At 55.4% G+C, this 17,512-nt stretch overlaps 3 protein-coding genes across 4 annotated transcripts; 2 read left to right on the top strand and 1 right to left on the bottom strand.

Moving 5' to 3' along the window:
* The first annotated feature begins 1,695 nt into the window (after nt 1-1,695).
* On the top strand, nt 1,696-7,110 carry LOC134420787 (perilipin-4-like). The gene is given in 8 exon segments (XM_063161142.1): nt 1,696-2,023; nt 2,439-2,634; nt 3,174-3,256; nt 3,513-4,728; nt 5,116-5,315; nt 5,501-5,616; nt 5,674-6,159; nt 6,673-7,110. Coding segments are annotated over 8 exon segments (2,652 nt in total). The 5' UTR covers nt 1,696-1,837; the 3' UTR covers nt 6,842-7,110.
* Nucleotides 7,111-7,681: 571 nt separating this feature from the next.
* Nucleotides 7,682-11,131, top strand: TICAM1 (TIR domain containing adaptor molecule 1). Of its 2 annotated transcripts, none has more exons than XM_063161118.1 (2): nt 7,682-7,720; nt 8,454-11,131. In XM_063161118.1, the coding sequence occupies exon 2, from the start codon at nt 8,946-8,948 to the stop codon at nt 11,028-11,030; it is 2,085 nt and encodes a 694-aa protein (XP_063017188.1). In that variant the 5' UTR covers nt 7,682-7,720; nt 8,454-8,945; the 3' UTR covers nt 11,031-11,131. The 2 variants fall into 2 exon arrangements, with proteins under 2 accessions (XP_063017188.1, XP_063017189.1); XM_063161119.1 differs by having other exon boundaries at nt 7,704-7,720; nt 8,808-11,131.
* Nucleotides 11,132-13,431: 2,300 nt separating this feature from the next.
* FEM1A (fem-1 homolog A) lies at nt 13,432-17,293 on the bottom strand. The gene has a single exon (XM_063161120.1). The coding sequence runs from the start codon at nt 17,269-17,271 to the stop codon at nt 15,277-15,279; it is 1,995 nt and encodes a 664-aa protein (XP_063017190.1). The 5' UTR covers nt 17,272-17,293; the 3' UTR covers nt 13,432-15,276.
* Between the last annotated feature and the right edge of the window lie 219 nt (nt 17,294-17,512).

Here is a 17,512-nt window from a genome sequence, read left to right on the forward strand (position 1 = left end):
CTGTTTCAAGAGCTTTCTCCAGCAGTGACCTAATATTTCAGATGTAGCAATGGTGTGAAGTCATCTGCTCATCACTTTCATATGAAGGAAACCACAACCAAGCCAAAGTGCTGCTGTTTCTGTTCCTCTGCCCACTGGGATTTCCACTTGCAGCCATCCTGGCTTGGCTGTGGCTTCTCCAAAGGATTCAGAACCACCTGACCCACAATTGCCAAGCACTGGGCTTTCCTGCAACCTCTGAAGCAAAGCAAGGGCTGCTCAGCATTTCTGCAGGGAAAAAGAAAATAAAGCCATGCCATGGAGATCTGCCCACACTGCAAATCTGGGTGTTGCAAAACATGGATTTCTCCTCCAGAGTGCAGAACAAACCTTGCTCCAACATGACTGTGCTGAAGGATTGTCCCTGGCAGGCTGCATCTATAATCAACACAGGATCTCTGTACTTCAGAGGGTGATCTAACCTTACAGCAGTTTTTACATCAGCCAAGAAATTACTCCTGAATTATTCTAACCAGAGTCCTCCCCTCTTCCCTTTGCTGCTGCCTCTGTGCTGGCCCTGACACCAAGGCCACCACAGTGTCAAACTCCACAGTCTGAGCTTTTTCCACCTGCCCAGATGTAAAATAACTGAGCAAAGGAGTTGTTTGTGGTGGTGTTGAAAGAGCTGTGCTTTGCCCTGCAAGGCTCCAAAGCAATAAGAAAGCTGCCCTGAGGCAGAGCAGGAGGGGCAGCCACTGACAGCAACCCTGTGGACTTTGGGACTCAGATTGAATATTCAGCCTTGCTTTCTTTGGAGCAGCTTTTTTCTCCCAGCCTGGTGAGGATCCAGTGCTGGTTAATAATAGATAAATAGGGAGGGCTCCCAGATTCTCACTGGACAGGCTGCAGGTGACAACTTGTGTGACAATTTTGCTATAGGCGTGGGGCACTCAGCACCCCTGCACTGCTCACATCTCACAGAATTCTGACTAACTCAGTGGTTAATGCAGCAATGTTTGGTGTTTTGCCAAGTCAGCTCCTGAGATGTCCCTGGCCAGTGGCAGAGCCCATCCAGGCTCACAAATGCTGGTTTCACTACTGCTCTCCATCTCTCTGTTCCTGTTTCTCAGCAAAATCAAAACCTTGCACGAGGCAAAGAACACAAGAAACAAGACAATGGGCTCCACCACAACTCGGATGGAAAGTTTTTTTTTTTGGGAAGAGTCTGCCAGTGAGCCTGGAGCCGTGCATGGCTTGGAAATCCAGTCTGGGAGGAATTTTGGTTTGAGGGTTTTCCACTGGAAAATGTCACAGCAAATCTAAGAATAGGAGTTAACTGGCAAAGGACAGAAAAGCAGACTGTGTCCCAAGGAACAAATGTGCTGAAATCCCTGCTGTGCCTGGCTAAGGCTCAGAGTAATGCTGCCTTTATTACCAATACAGGAGTGTCCAGATACCATAGGAGATCTGTGCTGGGAGACCAATACCCGTTCAGGTTATTGCAACATTTTATACTTCTTCAATCCCATTATGTCATGAGAATGTCTCTGAGCCTTGGTTTCACAGGAAGTGAGATTTCCTGCCTTGCTGCCCAGTAGGATGTGAAGGCAAGTCTCCAGGTAGCCATGGAATGCTGCAGCTGGGAATCCTGGCTCACCCTCCAGGGAGAACTCCACAGGATTTCCATGTCCTTCCCAGACTGGCTAGATTGTTGTATTTTCTCTGCCCTGCCCAGCTGAGGAGGGGGTGATGGAGTTGCTTTAGTGGGTACCTGGTCATCCCACCCCACAGAGCAAACACAATGCAGATAAAATAGTTCTCCCCTATTTCTAACCTGACCCTTCCTGGGAGCAGCAGAATGATGGATCCCAGCTTTGCTGCCCTCTGCTTTTCCCCTGTCCTGGCAGGATTTGATTTCTTTGGAGGCAATGATGTTGTGCTCATGATAACCTTGTTTTTCCTTCCAGCTGCAGCTGAAGTCAGTATGGCCTCAGGAAAGACCCCAACCCCAGACCTGCTGAAGGCTGAGGAGCAGCACACTGTGGTAGGTGCCAGGACACCCATAGCAGTTAAATCACCCACTCACATGTGCCAAACCTCTGCCAGCACCCCAAAACCAGGCTGGGGGGACAGAAAGATTAGCCCTGTGAAGCTGTGGCCAAATCAAAACCCCCTCAGTACAGGATTGTTTTGCTCAAGAGACACCTTCAGGGCTGGCCAAATGATGCAAGTATTTCTGAAACAGGGGCTGTTACAGGTCCTGGTTTGGTGCTGAAATTGGTGTGACTCAGAATTCACTAGCACAGAGTTCACAGTTCTCAAGCCTGGCTTGTTGGAGGCCTCTGGATGAGTTGAGGGATGAGGAGGTGAATTTGCTGGGAGGTTTCTGGACAGATGCATGGCTGTGTTCACCACCAGCTCGGGCTGGGCTCTAATGTCAGGGTTTCTCTTGGCTTTAGAGCGCTGTCAACCGAGTCACCAACCTGCCCTTGCTCAATTCTGCCTTCAACCTGGTCTCCTCTGCCTACAACCAGACCAAGGAGTGCCACCCCTGCCTCAGTGGTGTCTGCAGCGTGGCTGAGACCGTGGCTGCCGTGGCTGTGGGCAGCGTGGTCGGAGGGGCACAGCCCATCCTGAGCCAGCTCGAGCCACAGAGTAAGTGCAGGGCTGGGGGACCCCTGGGGCAGGAGGGCAGGTCCAGGGGCCTCCAGGGTGATCCCACCTCCCACAGCACCTTCTCCTCTGGCACTGGGCCTCCCACCCAGCAGCTCCTGGACACTGGACTGCCTGGGAATGAAATTGTTTCCAGCAGAAGTTTGATTTCTTGAGGTTACTGAGCAGTAACTCCCTGCTTGCTGGCTCTCACTGCATGTTCTGACCATCCCAGGGCTGGAACAGAGCTCAGTCTGCCTTACCCCAACAGTTTTCAACCCTTTAAACCCACCAAGGGCAGGTGCTACAGTGCAATTGGATTAAAGTCTGCTGTTAGAAAGCTGGGAAGGCAAAATGGAGATTATTTGAACCTGCTGCATTTTAGGGTTTGTTCGCTTTTAACAAGATGCCCACACACATCCCACCCTAGAATGGGGATTAATTTTTCTGGGGCTTGTTTTCATGACTGTATCCTGGCCATTGTGGGGTCAAAAATCCATCCCCAAATGTAAGAATAAACTGGTGCCTGTTGTCTCTTCCAGTTGCTCTTGTGAATGAATATGCCTGTAAAGGTCTGGATCAGCTGGAGCAGAACTTGCCCTTCCTGCAGCAGCCAGCAGACAAGGTAAGGAAAGGCTTTTCCTGGGGAAGCCATGGCTTGGTGGGACTGCTATGGGTCCAGAAGAATATGGGGAAATAAATAAAGCTCAGCAGCAGGGAAAGCTAGAGAGGTGTGAGCATGTCCATGAGGTGTGCTCACCTCCCTGGCCCGCCCACACACTGCAAGCACCACTAACCCAAGTGGAAAAGCTTTTTCAGGGAGGGAAAATATATTTTGGAACAACAACAACAAAATCTTTCTCTGCCTCTCCCTGGTGCAGGTGATCTCAGACACCAAGCAGCTGGTGGCCACCAAAGTGACATCTGCTATGGACGCTGCCTGTGAGGCCAAGGAAGCAGTGGCTGACAAGGTCACTGAAGCTGTGGACCTCACTAAAAACGTGGTTGGGGACAGTGTCAAGCTGACCAGGTCTGTGGTCACCTCCACTGTCAGCAGCGCTGTGGAGGCTGCCCAGGGGGCCAAGGAGCTGGTGACCAGCAAGGTGACAGAGGCTGTGGATGTCACCAAGCACATGGTGGAGGACAGTGTTGACAGGACCAAGTCTGCTGTTGCCTCTACGATTGTCAATGCAGTGGAGGCTGCCCAGGGGGCCAAGGAGCTGGTGACCAGCAAGGTGACAGAGGCTGTGGACCTCAGTAAGCACCTTGTGGAGGACAGTGTTGACAGAACCAAGTCTGCTGTGACTTCCACCATCTCTGCAGCCGTAGGGGCTGCCCAGGGAGCCAAGGAGCTGGTGACCAACAAGGTGACTGATGCTGTGGACAAGGTCACCAAAGCCGTGGATGTCACCAAGCACATGGTGGAGGACAGTGTTGACCTGACCAAGTCTGCAGTTGCTTCCACGATTGTCAGCGCTGTGGAGGCTGCTCAAGGGGCCAAGGAGATGGTGACAGACAAGGTGACCAAGGCAGTGGACCTCAGCAAGCACATTGTAGAAGACAGTGTTGACCTGACCAAGTCTGCTGTTGCCTCTACGATTGTCAATGCAGTGGAGGCTGCCCAGGGTGCCAAGGAGCTGGTGACCAGCAAGGTGACAGAGGCCGTGGATGTCACCAAGCACACAGTGGAGGACAGCATTGACAGGACCAAGTCTGCTGTTGCTTCCACCATCACTGCAGCTGTGGGGGCTGCACAGGGGGCCAAGGACCTGGTGGCCAACAAGGTGACCGAAGCAGTGGACCTGACCAAAGGGGCTGTTCAGGACAGCGTTGAGAAGACCAAATCTGTGGTCACCTCTACGGTCAGTACAGCTCTGGATGCTGCCTATGGCACCATCACCAGCAAGATCAACACAGCCCTGGAGCAGGGCAGGGAGGTTCTCCAGGAGGGTGTGGAGATGACCAACTCAGTGGTGACCAACAGCATAAGCAAGGCCAAGGCAGTGAGCCAGGCAGTGGCTGGAGGTGTGGAATCTGTCCTGGGAATGTCAGAAGATCTGGTGGATCATTACCTCCCAATGACCGAGGAAGAGCTAGGTAAGAAAATCTGTACCTGGCGCTTGTAGATGCGAGTCCTTTCCCATGTGAGTAGAGAGCACCTGACACAGCAAGATGCAGCTTCTGAAGCAGACAGGTGCTCTGAATTTGTCACCAAGTTGCTGGCTGTCAACACCAGATTGCCACATGGCATGGGACAGAGTTCAAGCGTTTGCTGGCTGGTCCTCAAAGTAAATAAATAAATACATGGGTTCATGCTTCAACCTTTCCATCGAGTCTGCTTACCTGAAGATTGAGCAGGGACTAACCTGCCTTTAGCACACGAGCAACTACAAACCCACAGCAAGCCTCAGCCTTCATGTTTTCCAGTGGGTGATCCAACCTCTGCCACCCCTCCCAGCTGCACTGTGTTCTTGTTTCCCCCAGGTAAACTGGCCACCACGGTGCAGGGCTTTGGCGTGGCCTCCCTGGAGGAGCAGAAGAGGCAGAGGAGTTACTTTGTGCGCCTGGGCTCGCTGTCGGGCCGCGTGCGGCACCGAGCCTACCAGCACTCCCTGGCCAAGCTGCAGGGCTTCAGGCACCGCACCCAGGACCCCCTGGCACGGCTGCAGATGGCACTGAGACTGGTACCAACACGCTTTGCCCTCCTTCCTCCTGTCTGTAGCCTTTCCTGCCCTGCTATCCAGCTGGAAGCTCTTCCTCCGTCCCCCGCCAGCTCCGTGTCACCTTGGATCCTTCCCTGGCAGGGAAGAGCTTGTGCCTCTCTGTGTGTGCTTGCAGTACAACCTTTCCTCTCATTTTTCCCCATCAGATTGAGTCTGTGAAACAGGAGGTCGGCCAGAAGCTGCTGGAGGGGCAGCAGAAGCTCCATCAGCTGTGGGTGGAGTGGAGCCTGACGCAGCCCAAAGGAACCCAAGTCAGAACGGCGTGCCAGGCAGAGGTACCCGGTGCACGGAGCAGCCCCCGGGGCCGGGCCCTCCCGAGCCCGCCCTGAGCTCTTCTCTCCCGGCAGGTGGAGCCGCGCACCCTGGCCATGCTGAGGATCATCACCCAGCAGCTGCAGCCCGCCTACCACCGCCTCAGGCTCAGCATCCACGGCCTCCCCAGCAGCATCCAGGAGGCCGTGTCTCGGGCCACAAGACACCTCCACAAGCTCCACAGCTCCTTCTCCAGGGCCGTGTCCTTCCAGGACCTCTCCAGAACCACCCTGGCCCGCAGCCAGGACCGCGTGGCGGAGGCCCGCAGGTCCCTGGATGTCCTCTTTGAGTTTGTCACTCACAACACCCCTCTGAACTGGATTGTGGGGCCCTTCAGGGCCATGGCCAAGGTGGCACAGGACAGCAGAAGGCACAAGAAGGAAGAGATGAGGTGTGATAGAAAATTACTCAGGTTGGAAAAGGCTCCGCTATCACAGGAGGTGACAAAGGCACCTGAAGAGCCAAAGGGAACCAACAGGCTCTCAGAAAAATGGTATGAAGTGCTAGACAAGTTGGAGGAGAAGGTAGGGAAGGACACAGAGGTGGCCCTGGCTGCAAAGGAGATAAAAACCAGTGCAGCAAAGGAAGATCTCTGATAAATCCCAGCTCTTCTGGCCAAGGCTACTTGGCTAGAACAGCACTGGATCTTCTAATTGTGTGCCCACTTGTGGCATGGATGCCTCTGCTCTCTGAATTTAGAGTCAGATGTAGTTGTAAGGAGGTCTGATAACCAAGGTGGGGAGATTCTCAATCTTGATTTACTGTTTTTAAATCTAACTGCTGTGCTGAAAGGGGAGATGGGACCTGCACTGCAGCCTTTTAACTCAGCCCAGCTGTAGCTGTGAGTGCCTAAATCTTGCTGAGACAAGTTGTGGGAGAGAAGTGATCTCAACTTATTTTTAATGCTGGATTTGTTTTTAATTTGCCCAAGCTGTGGAACTCTTGAGAAGATGCTATGCTTGACTTTTGATACCATCTCCCACCTTCTCCACATTTAAAAATACAGGTTCAGACACAACTTCCTTTGTGCCTGTTGTGCTTCTGGGAAGGCTCGGCCCTGCAGCACATCTGGCACAGCTGGGGGCAAGGAGCTCAAGAAGAGATTTCTCTTCATGGATCAGCCAAACCCTTCTTCCTTCATGGAGAAGCACTCGGCAGTGTGGGGTTTTCCTTAATCATCTTTCTAATTTCTGTGAATGGCTTGAAGGATTATCTGTGAGTAACTCCATGTGTGAAACACTTCACAGCCATTAAATGAGGCAGCTTTTCCCAGGAGTTACTCTGCCATTAGGATATCCTGTTATTAAAATAGGAGGGATTTTAATCCAGGTGCTGGTTCTTTCCCAGATAATGCTACTTTGTAATAATTTCTAATGTAACTTATTTTGGTAACTGTTCCTGGCATTGTCCCTGTGCCAGGGCTGGTGAGCAGACACTGGAATAAAGCGTGACCTGTGTTCAAAACCATGGGGGTTTGTGTGTACCTAAAGCTGGGGGGTTGTGTTCTCTGTTCTCCCCTTACCTGAGCTGTGATGAAGCCTTGCCTTTACCAGCTCTTGTCCCTGGCCAGCTGCTCTGTTCCCTGCACTTGCTTGTGATAAAGCTTTGCCTTTGCCAAATCTTGTCCCTGGCCAGCTGGTCTGTCCCCTGCTCTTGCTGGAGGGGGAAAAAACAAAGTGCCTTTAGCAGGTCCCATGCTTTCTTAAGCAGAAAAACACCTTAATTGTTTTATTTTCCTGCTTCTGTACTCCTGAGGCTCAGGTGCATCTGTCCGTGCCCCCTGTCCCTCCTCACCCCTGCATCCTGGGCTCTGCACTGCTCGTCCCTATTCCATCAGTGCCCGCAGGGGCAGCTCGGTCCCTGCCTGTCCCGGCGCTCTGTGTCACCTCAGGCTGGGGAAGGTGGGGGTGGCTCGCCCGGGCAGGGCCCTGGTGCTGCGGTTCCCGGTGCCCTCCCGGTGCTGTCCCGGTGCCCGGTTCCTGCTCCGCCCCGCTCTGCCCCGCCCGCGCCCATCGGCCCGCGCCGCTTCCGCGTGTCCCGGGCACCGGCCGCAGGTAGGCTGCTCCCCTCCTTCCCTTCCATTCCCTTCCCCTCCTAGCTGACCCTTCCCTTCCCTTCCCTCCTTTCCCGGCTGCCCCCTTCCCCTCCCGGCTGACCCCTTCCTTCCCTTCCCTCCCTTCCCCTTCCTGCACCCCGGCCCCGGGAAGGGAGGAAGGGCAATTGGGCAATTGCAGGCTTTTCATGAGACAGGAAAACAAAACTGAAATTGGAAAGTTTTCTCTCTAGCTGAGAGTTATTTCGGGGCGTTTGCTGGAGCTGCCTTTAAATAGGGAAATATTGTGCAGCAGGCTCAGGCAGCGCCCGGAGCAGTGTGGGGACCCCACTCCTCCCCTCCAGACACTCCTGTTTAATTAAAATCCCATCAGAGGCCTGGGGTGAGTGCAGGGGCTCCGGGATCACCTGTGGATGGGGATATGAAGTCTCCCAATGAAAGCAGGACGTGGAGCTGCGGGGACAGAGTCCAGAGGAGGCCCTGGAGCTGCTCCAAGGCTGGAGCCCCTCTGGAGCCAGGCTGGGAGAGCTGGGGGGCTCACCTGGACAGGAGCAGCTCCAGGGGGAGCTCAGAGCCCCTGGCAGGGCCTGAAGGGGCTCCAGGAGAGCTGGAGAGGGACTGGGGACAAGGGATGGAGGGACAGGACACGGGGAATGGCTCCCACTGCCAGAGGGCAGGGCTGGCTGGGATATTGGGCAGGAATTCTTTCCTATGAATCTTCTCTGGTAACACAGGTTATTGGCTGGCAAGGGTTTCCTCTACACTGGTTTCATTCCTCGACTGCCATCACAAGGAGCCTGCAAGACCCCCTGGAAGCAGCTGCCTGAAGGAGACATTTGGATTCACCTAAATATAGCATTATTTCATCAATTATCTTAAACCAGTTGTAATTAATGTGAAATGAATGCAAAGAATGTGCTCTCTTTGCTTAATCACAGAGTTGGGATAATGCACAGAGCAGTGGCACAGCTGCAGGCACGGAACAGATGCAGAAACATTTGGGAGGTGTGAGAGAGAGCCTGGCAGCTCCAGAGCATCCCCAGTGCCCACAGCACCCCTCTGAACGCTGTCCTCTGCTCTCCTCACAGACTGCCAGCACTGGGAGACCCTGGGCACTGAAGGTTTGTGTGGCACCAGGAGTGTGAGTGGGGCACTGCCAACCCTCTGCCAGAAGATGCTTTTCCCATCCCTGCTCCAGTCTGTGACCTGGGCCAGCAGCTGCTGAGATGGCACAGAGCGCTGAGGTGCAGCCCAGCTTCGAGGACGTGTTCAACATCCTGTCCCAGGCCCCTGCAGAGAAACTGCTGAGCCTCAAACTCAAACTGAAGTACCTGGTACCTGGGCCCTGCAGCAAGTTACTGCAAGCCATGGTCCTGCTCACTCTGGGGCAAGAAACGGATGCAAGAATTTGTCTGGATGCCTTGAGGGACAACCGGGCAGCCCAGTACGTCCAGCAGATCAAACTGGGCACTGCAGGAGTGCAGGAAAACGGAGAGGATGTGCAGCCTCCCCAGCTGGATGCGGGTGCTGTGGCACTGCTGGCACAGGTGTACACGGTGCTGGCACAGGAACAGCTGTGCAGTCCTGAGGCCAGGGACAAAGCCTGCCAGGCCAGCAAGGACACCCAGCGGGGGCCACTCAACAACATCCCACCCAAGGAACAGGACAACGAGGGCTCAGGGGACAGGTTTGGGACACTGAGATCCCACGAGGACGCAGGATTTCCCCACACAGCCAGCTCCCACTGCATGGTGAGGAGCTCACCAGTGGAGATCAGAGGCAGCTCAGACCTTTCAGGCCCACGGACCCTGTGCTCTGTGGGGAGCTCCTCCCTGTCCAGCCGTCTGGAGATCAGTGCATCACCAACAGTTGCTTTTCACACCCAGCCCTCTGTCCCCGAGTGTGTCCCCTGGCCCAGCCGTGCTGGACACCCCAATGGGGACACAGAGAGCCACGACCCACAGGAATCCAGCTGGGCCAGCACACCCAGCTCTGCCCCTCCTGGGCAGGGCACAGCTGCTCAAGAGCCCCAGCCAGAGAAGGTGCTGCAGGTCAGTCCCTGTCACCCCAGCCCTCTCCCTGTTCCTGAGACACCGCTGCCCTCGGAGCCTGCCCAAAGCAGTGACGTGTCCAGCACAGTGACAGAGCCCCACGCACCGAGGGAAAAGCAGCATGAAAAGCAGGATGAAAAGCAAGTACCTGCTGATGTCCCTGACTCAAGGGCTGCAGTGGATACTGCCCCTGCCCTCGTGTCCATCCAGGACTCCTACATTCCACCAGGCATTCCCTGTAACTCTGCTTCTATTTCGACCCCTTCCCTTCCTCCTCCTACTTATTCCTTCTCCTCAACTCTTCCTCCTCTTCAGGAATCTCCCTCCAAACTATCATATCCCCCTCCCCTGCCTTCCTCCCCCTCTCCAGCCAGGCCTCCTGCTCCCCCAGCCACGGATCCAGCAGAGCCAGATGGTGCCAAGTTCGCCACATTTGTTGTCCTGCACGCCAGTGAAGATGAGCTTGTGGCCCACGAGGTCAAGGACCTGCTGGAGAGCATGGGGGTGCCCGAGGGTGCCACAGCCAGTGGGGATTTCTTCATCGCCGGGCGCAGCCACATGAGCTGCTTCCAGGACGCCTTGGAGAACTCTGCCTTCATCATCCTCCTGCTGACCAAGAACTTTGCCTGCAAGCTGTGCCTGTTCCAGACAGACACTGCTCTGATGCAGTCCATCCTGGACCCCTCCAAGCTGGACTCAGTCATCCCATTTCTACCCAAGGCAAACGCCCTGGAGCGCAGCCAGATCCCCAAGATGCTCAGTGCGCTCGTCACCCTGGAGGAGAGCTCTCCTCTCTTCCCCAGGAAAGTGCAGAACACGTTTAACCCCGAGAGGATCAGGGAGAAGAGAGCCATGTGGGAGCAGCTGCAGAGGGAGAAGAAAGCCATGTGGGAGCAGCTGCAGAGGAGGAAGCTCCAGGCACGTTGGGAACAGCACCAAGCCCAGCAGAACCTGGCTGCCCTGAGCCTGGGCTCCCCGCCCTGGGTGCCTCCAGCAGCACCACGGCCACCGTGGCCACCAGGGCCATCAGCCCAACCCTGGCGTCCCCCTGCCCCCATGGACACCCCTCCTGCTCAGAGGGGTCCTCCCCCTTCCCAAGCACAGCTGCCCCCAGGCCACTACAACCTCACACCAGGCCAGGCACCCCTCATCATCCAACATGCCAGCATGGTTCAGATCGGGAACCACAACGTGATGCAGGTGGGCACTGCCCCACCTGGGCCAGGGCACAGCCAGGAGCAAGCCAGGCACAACCTCTGACCCAGAGACAAAAATCCACTTCAAATCCTGGATTACAGTGATTCTGCTGGCACTGGGACTGTTATTCCATGCATCAAGAATGGATGCATTTTCCTGAAGCACAAAAGAAAATTCTTCAATTTTTGTTGGAAAACAGATGTGGTGATCTCTTGAAAATGTTTTTCCTTGTGCTTATTTTCAAGTAACTGAGAAAATTATTTTCTTGATTGTCTGGAACTACTTGAAGATTTTATAAATAAATTTTAATTAATTAATTTATGTTCTTCTGGTTCTTTCCTGTAGAATTAGAAAAGGGATGTCAGGGATATATGGAAAACTATTCTGCATGTTGGCTGGAGGGGCTGGGAGATGGCACTGACCAAATGACTTGAGGGCCAATCTGCAAGGGATGCTTTGGGAAGCTGCCTTTAAGGAAAAAGCAGAATGAAAAACCAAAACCAGTGAGCAGAATAATGCAGAAGGGTGGAGAAATCCAGGAATGGAGAGTGGAAGGGGTAATCCTGCAGGATCTGAGCAAGGGATCTACCAGGGTGGTACCTACTGAGCTTTAACACCAGGAGGGCACCTGGAGCAAAGCCCTCGCTCCTCCTCCCGTGCTCCAGGCACAGCCATTTTCCTGATCGTCAGCAGAGGTCACCCCAAAGCCACCGAGAGACGGAAATGGGGCTGTTCCCTCCCGGAGCAGAGCCCGGAGCCAGCTCAGCAGGGCAGAGCTCCAGGAGCCACTCCCTGCTAACGTGGTTGGGATCAGAACTGGGAAGTGACCCCACTGCAGTGACCCATTGCAGGGTGACACCCCATTGCAGGTATCCCTGCAGGGCTGTGGGTGCTCCTTGGCTGTCCCAGCAGGTTCCAGGAGGATCCAAGCCCATCCCTGCCCTGTCAGGGTTTATTCCACACTGCAGCCTTGGTCCCAGAGCCCTCTGAGCCCCAAGCCAGCCCCTGAGTGAGACAGATGTTATGAAATCCTTGGAGGAGGCTCTGAGCTGCCCCCAGCTCTTGGCTTCCAGCTCTCAAAGATTGGATTTTAACTCTGCAGGACCCAGTGACAATGGATTAACTCATCCACTCCTTCCAGAGCTTCTGGCATCCTCCAAGTGCTCGATTTCCTTTCATTTTCCTGGTTTCTCTCCTCCACAGCTCCATTCAGAGTTGCTGTGTTAGTGCAGTTCCTGTCCCCTGCCGCTGGTGCAGGACAGTCCCTCCCCTTGGGAGCCCTCCCTTCCCAGCTCCCTCCTACTATAAATAATCATGCAAAATTAGTCAGCTGGAAGCTGCTCCAGCTTGTAAACAACCTCACACAGCCCCATCAGCGTGCCTGGATCACACACAGGGGAGGCAGAGCTGTGTCTGGGGTACAGGAGGCTCTGCAGCCACCACAGCGGAGGAAAAGCTCCTGTCTGTCCAAGAATTAACAAAATAATCACTGAAACATTGCCCTGCTCCTCACAACTCTGTGTTTTGCCCACATGGAGCTGGCCCTACAGTCAATCAGGCCTGTTCAGTGTAATTACCCCTAAATCATGCAGTGATTTCTTCCACCCTGTAATTACTATCAACATTTAATTGCTGGGCCCTCTATGTAATTACAGATTATTTGTGTGTTTAAAAAAAAGTGAAGCTTTTTCCATCGCACAGAATTTTCTCCTCCTTGGGGCTCTCGCACCTGACTGGGTCCCCCAGCTCCCTGACCACGAGGGTTCCAGAGCTGCTCCTGCCTGGATTAACCCCTTCCCTCCCACCTCTCTGGGCGCAGATGGAATTGCCCTGAGGCCACCTGGCAGCTGCTCTCCCACACCTGGACATCACCTGCAGCACAGGAGGGATGGGACAAGCACAGCCCCAGGCTCTACAGACACTGCCTAAATGGCATTTTTACAGGAGGGCACCATCCTCCAGCAAGAACTAAGGATGGAGCAATAAACAACAGGACAAAAATTCAAATATTTTATCCACCCACCCTCCCTGGAGAAGACCAAGCAGTTTTGGGATCCAGGTCTCTGTGTGGAACTAACTCCAGTACCATTAATTCCTCTGTTTTTACAATCCCTGATGGATTTGGGGTTGGAAATCAAGTGTCCCTCTTTCTGCTTGCTGTGCCCACTGTCCCACATGTGTAAGGCAGTAATTCCTGAATCAACACAGATCCTCTCACGTTGTTTGAGTTGCATCAAAATATAAGGCAAAACACAGAAGAAGAGGAGTAATTTCAGTGTCACTGTTACTCTTTTCCAGGGGAAGTTTACCAATGCAGCACAGATTGGTTTTTCACATGAGCAACCATTAAATGAACCAATCTCACCTGAATTCCCACAGTGTCCCATCCCTGGGAAACAAACTGAAAATGAGGGAAAACACTCGAATACAGAGGCTTATCAGGAAGAAGTCCAAGGCACTTGCATTCTAGCAGCCATTTTTTGTTTTATTATTTAAAGTTAAGAGCGCTCATCAGCTCACAAAGGAACAAATCCCATTCCTGCAGTTTAGTTCAGGTTTCAGCCAAAAGGAAAAAAAAAAAAAAATAGAAGGCAGCTAAACTAACTCTGCACTTTACAGCTCAATTCAAGTTAAACCTCCTCGCTTTATAAATAAATGTTATAGTTAACACTGCAAAATGTACTGGCAGATCTACAATACCTTGAAGGGGCAGAGAGCGTGGTTATTGAGGCTGATAAATACAAGTAGAGAAGCTTCAGTAGCACAGAGAGCGAGGGTGGGGCCAGGGGTCTGCTCTCCCAGGTGGGCCTTTCCCGGAGCTCCAGGCAGCTGCTCCCCCTCTCAGCTGTGCTTCCCACCCTGCTCAGGGCCAGGGAAGGAGCCACAGGCTGCCCATCACTGCCTGCATGAGGACAAACTGCTGGAAACTCTTTGTTTTCCACCACGGAGGGGTCTGCTCACAGGGGCAAAAAACCTGCCCTGAGACTACAGAGTTAAAAACAAGGTGTGTGCAGATCCTCATCAAAGGAAGGAGCTTGCCCAAACAGCAGCCAGGTGAGATTTCAATTTCCACCTTGGAAGTAGCACCATCCTTAGTGAAGTTACAAAAAAAAAAAATTTAAAAAAGGAAAAACAAAAAAAAAAGACTCAAAAGCCCAAACCAGCTGCTAAGAACCCACTGCATGAGATTTCAGAATGGGGCAATAACAGAGCCCAAGCACGTGATACTAAACCTCAGAAGGACAAGGAGGCACCTTCAACTTTCATTTCTTGCTTCTTCCTTCAGCCCATCCTGATGCAAACCCACCACAGACACTCACTTGCTTTCACAGCCCCCTCCAAGCACCTCCACACTGCAGGTACCTCCTGGCCTAAAGGGCTTGCAAGAGCTCAGCTTTGAAAATAGCTCAAAATGTGCTGTTTTGGCTCCCAAACCATCCACATTCACCCTTCCAGCTCAATCCCTGCTGGAGCCAAAGCACGTTCATGCTGGGAATGGAGCAAATGGGTGTGCAATGGACAAGCCAAGGGCCTGAACACCACATCAGGATTTTAGTTTTTTCCTCCCCATTCATAAACTACAACATCTATGGATGAAACTGTATAACCAGAACTGACCTTCCTCTATCTTACAGGATTGGAGAAGTCTTGCAGCATAGATAGGGCCTGGCTCTACGAGAGAAAAAACATCCCAGCTTTATGCACAATCATGGAAATCTCAGGCCTTTAACAGCATTTGCTACTTGGCCAACCGAGAGAGACAAACCCCATCCTCAGCACACCCAGCCCTGTGCCACCCCTGGGCAGGAGCCCCTCGGCTGTTGGGCATGGGCTGTCCCAAACCTGACAGGAGGGAGGGGAAAGGATTAACCGGAGGAATTTCATTCCTCACTCACTTCCTATCTGTTGGGTGTGTGGGGTGGGAAGGGCCAGAGCACATGGGGGATGTGTAGCTGCTCCAAAGCTGAACACTGAGTTAATCCAGCACTAACAGAAAAGGCAGCAGGTCCCAGGGAATCTCCATTTCCATCCTCCTCAGGACACGATGGTGGCACAGGGAAGGGCAGGGGCTGTGGCCTCTGTGGACAGAGTGCACTGGAGAGAGCTGGTACCTGAAGGTGACAACGAGGGACAGCCATGACCTCTGGGGCCTCCTCCTCCCCTGCCCCGACACGCCAGCTGGGTGGTGACAGATGGGGACAAAGCTCAGCACAGCGACAGCCCTGGGCACTTTGGCACAGCCAGCCCGAGCCCTCCAGCTGCACAACCTCAGCGGGGCGGGACAGGCTGGGGACCATCGTGTCACGCCCTAGTGCAGCTCAATGAAGGCTTCCAGCTCCTCGGGGATGAACCCCTTGTAGGGAATCTTGTGCTTGTCCAGGGCGCGAGCAGCAAGGCACTGGAGGGTGATGTAGTTGAAGGGCTGCATGGTGCTCTTGGTGAGCAGCTTCTCGTCCAGCAGCTCGTAGGCCGTCTGCTTGAAGGCGTTGGTGGCGTCCATGTGCGCCCCGGCCTCCATCAGGGCGCTCATGATCAGCGGGCAGTTGTTGCGGGCGGCCACGTGCAGGGGGGTGTTGTTGTCATAGTCCCGGCTGTCCGGGTCCGCCCCGCACTCCAGCAGCAAGTTCACCACGTGCAGGGATGGGAATTTGCCCACGGGGTACCGCCCCACCGTCGTGGTGTCCTTGTCCACGGCCATGTGCAGCAGGGTGAAGCCGTTCTTGGCGCGGGGGCTGCACTTGAGCAGGCGGTAGATGGTCTGGCGCTTCTGGTGCTCCTGCTCCGGGGTGCACTCCACCTTCTCCAGCAGGAACACCAGGTGCAGGATGATGGCCAAGGTCTTGGTGAACTGCGCCGAGTCGGCCACGGGGTCCTTGCCGTGCACCAGGGCCCTCTCCACCTCCCGGACCCCCTTGCTCAGCACCCCGATGAGGTCGGAGAAGCCCAGGTGGGTGGCTAAAGTGCCTTTGGAACGGTCCTGGAGCACGTAGGAGTAAAGCTCGGCAAAGGAAAGGAAACTGCTGGCGGTCATGGGGCTGAGGGGCTCCAGGTTGCCTTGCTGCATGTCCAGGGCGTACTTCCACAGGTTAATGCAGCGCTCGAAGTTGCCCGAGTCGGCGTAGACGGCGCCGCGGTAGCGGATGTAGTAGGAGGTGTCGGGGTGGGACGGGCCCAGGATGCGCTCCCGGATCAGCAGCGCCTGCATGCGCATCTCGTCGGGGTCGGTGATCAGGGCCTCCAGCTCCTCCAGAGAGCTCACCTCCCGCGAGTAGTCGTAGGCCAGCACCAGCTGCCGGGGCTCGGGCTTAGGCAGGTACTTGCCGCCCTCGCAGCGCAGCTCCATCGCCCTGCGCCAGTACTTGTGGGCTCCCAACAGGTCTCGTTTCTTGTCCACAAACGTGGCACCCAGCAGCTCCAGCGCTTCCACGGCAGCCTCTCGAGTGCAGAACACGTTCGGGACCTCGTCCTGACCGGAAGTCGAAGCACCGCAGCCCTCGCAGCCCTCTTCAGTGCAGCCCCTCTGATGGCTCCCACCTGAGGCGCAGCCCCCCGCAGCCTCGTCCTGCTGCAGCCCCCCCTGGATCAGGTACTCCACGATGTTGGTGTGGCCGGTGACACTGGCGGCGAGCAGTGGGGTCATGCCATAGCCGTCCTTCTCCATGCGGGCCTTGGAGCGGAGCAGCAGCTGCAGGATCTCCAGGCTGCCCGACTCGGCGCAGTCGTGCAAGGCCGTGTTTCCCTTCACGCTGCGCCGGTTCACGTCGGCCCCTTTCTCCAGCAAGTACCGGGCGATCTCCCGGTGCCCTTTGTAGCAGGAAATCATCAAGCACGTGTGGCCGTGCCGGTTGGCCACCTCCAGGTCGGCCCCGCGTTCGCCCACCAGGTACCGCACGATCTCCAGGTGCCCATCGAAGCAGGCGGCCCGCAGCGGGGTGGAGTTGGTCAGCGTGGTCTGGTTCACCGAGGCGCCGTGGTCCAGCAGGCTCCGCACCACGCCCAGGTGCCCCGCAGCCGAGGCCGCCCACAGCGGCGGGGCCCCCTCGATGGTCTCACCGTCGAAGCTGACGGAGCCGCCCTCCTCCACGCGGGCCCCGCAGTGATCCAGCAGGTACTCCACCACCTCCAGGTGCCCGTGCCGGGCCGCGATCAGCAGCGGGGTGCTGCCGGCCCCGGGGCCGCCCCCGCCGCCGGGCCCCGCCGTCAGTGCCTCCAGCTCCTCCCGGCTGCGGCTGCCCAGCAGCTTCTGCAGCAGCTTCAGCTTCCCGTCGCGGGCCGCATTGTACACGGCCGTGCGCAGGTCCATGGAGCCAGCGGCCGCCTCCAGGCGGCGGCGGCGCAGCCCCAGCGCGGCGCGGGGCGAGCGGGGGGCGGCGGGACCCCCCTGCCCTCAGCGCGGCGGGACCTTCACCGCCCGGGCCCGGCCGCCATCTCAGGCTGCGCCGCGGAACAAAATGGCGCCGCGCGGGGCGGAGCGCGAGGCGCGGGGGATGATGGGAATTGTAGTCCCGCGAGAGGCGCTTTTCAGCCGACTCCGCACCGTGCGC

The sequence above is a fragment of the Melospiza melodia genome, chromosome 7 (genome assembly GCF_035770615.1).
Source record: "Melospiza melodia melodia isolate bMelMel2 chromosome 7, bMelMel2.pri, whole genome shotgun sequence".
In the NCBI taxonomy this organism is placed as follows: Eukaryota; Metazoa; Chordata; class Aves; order Passeriformes; family Passerellidae; genus Melospiza; species Melospiza melodia.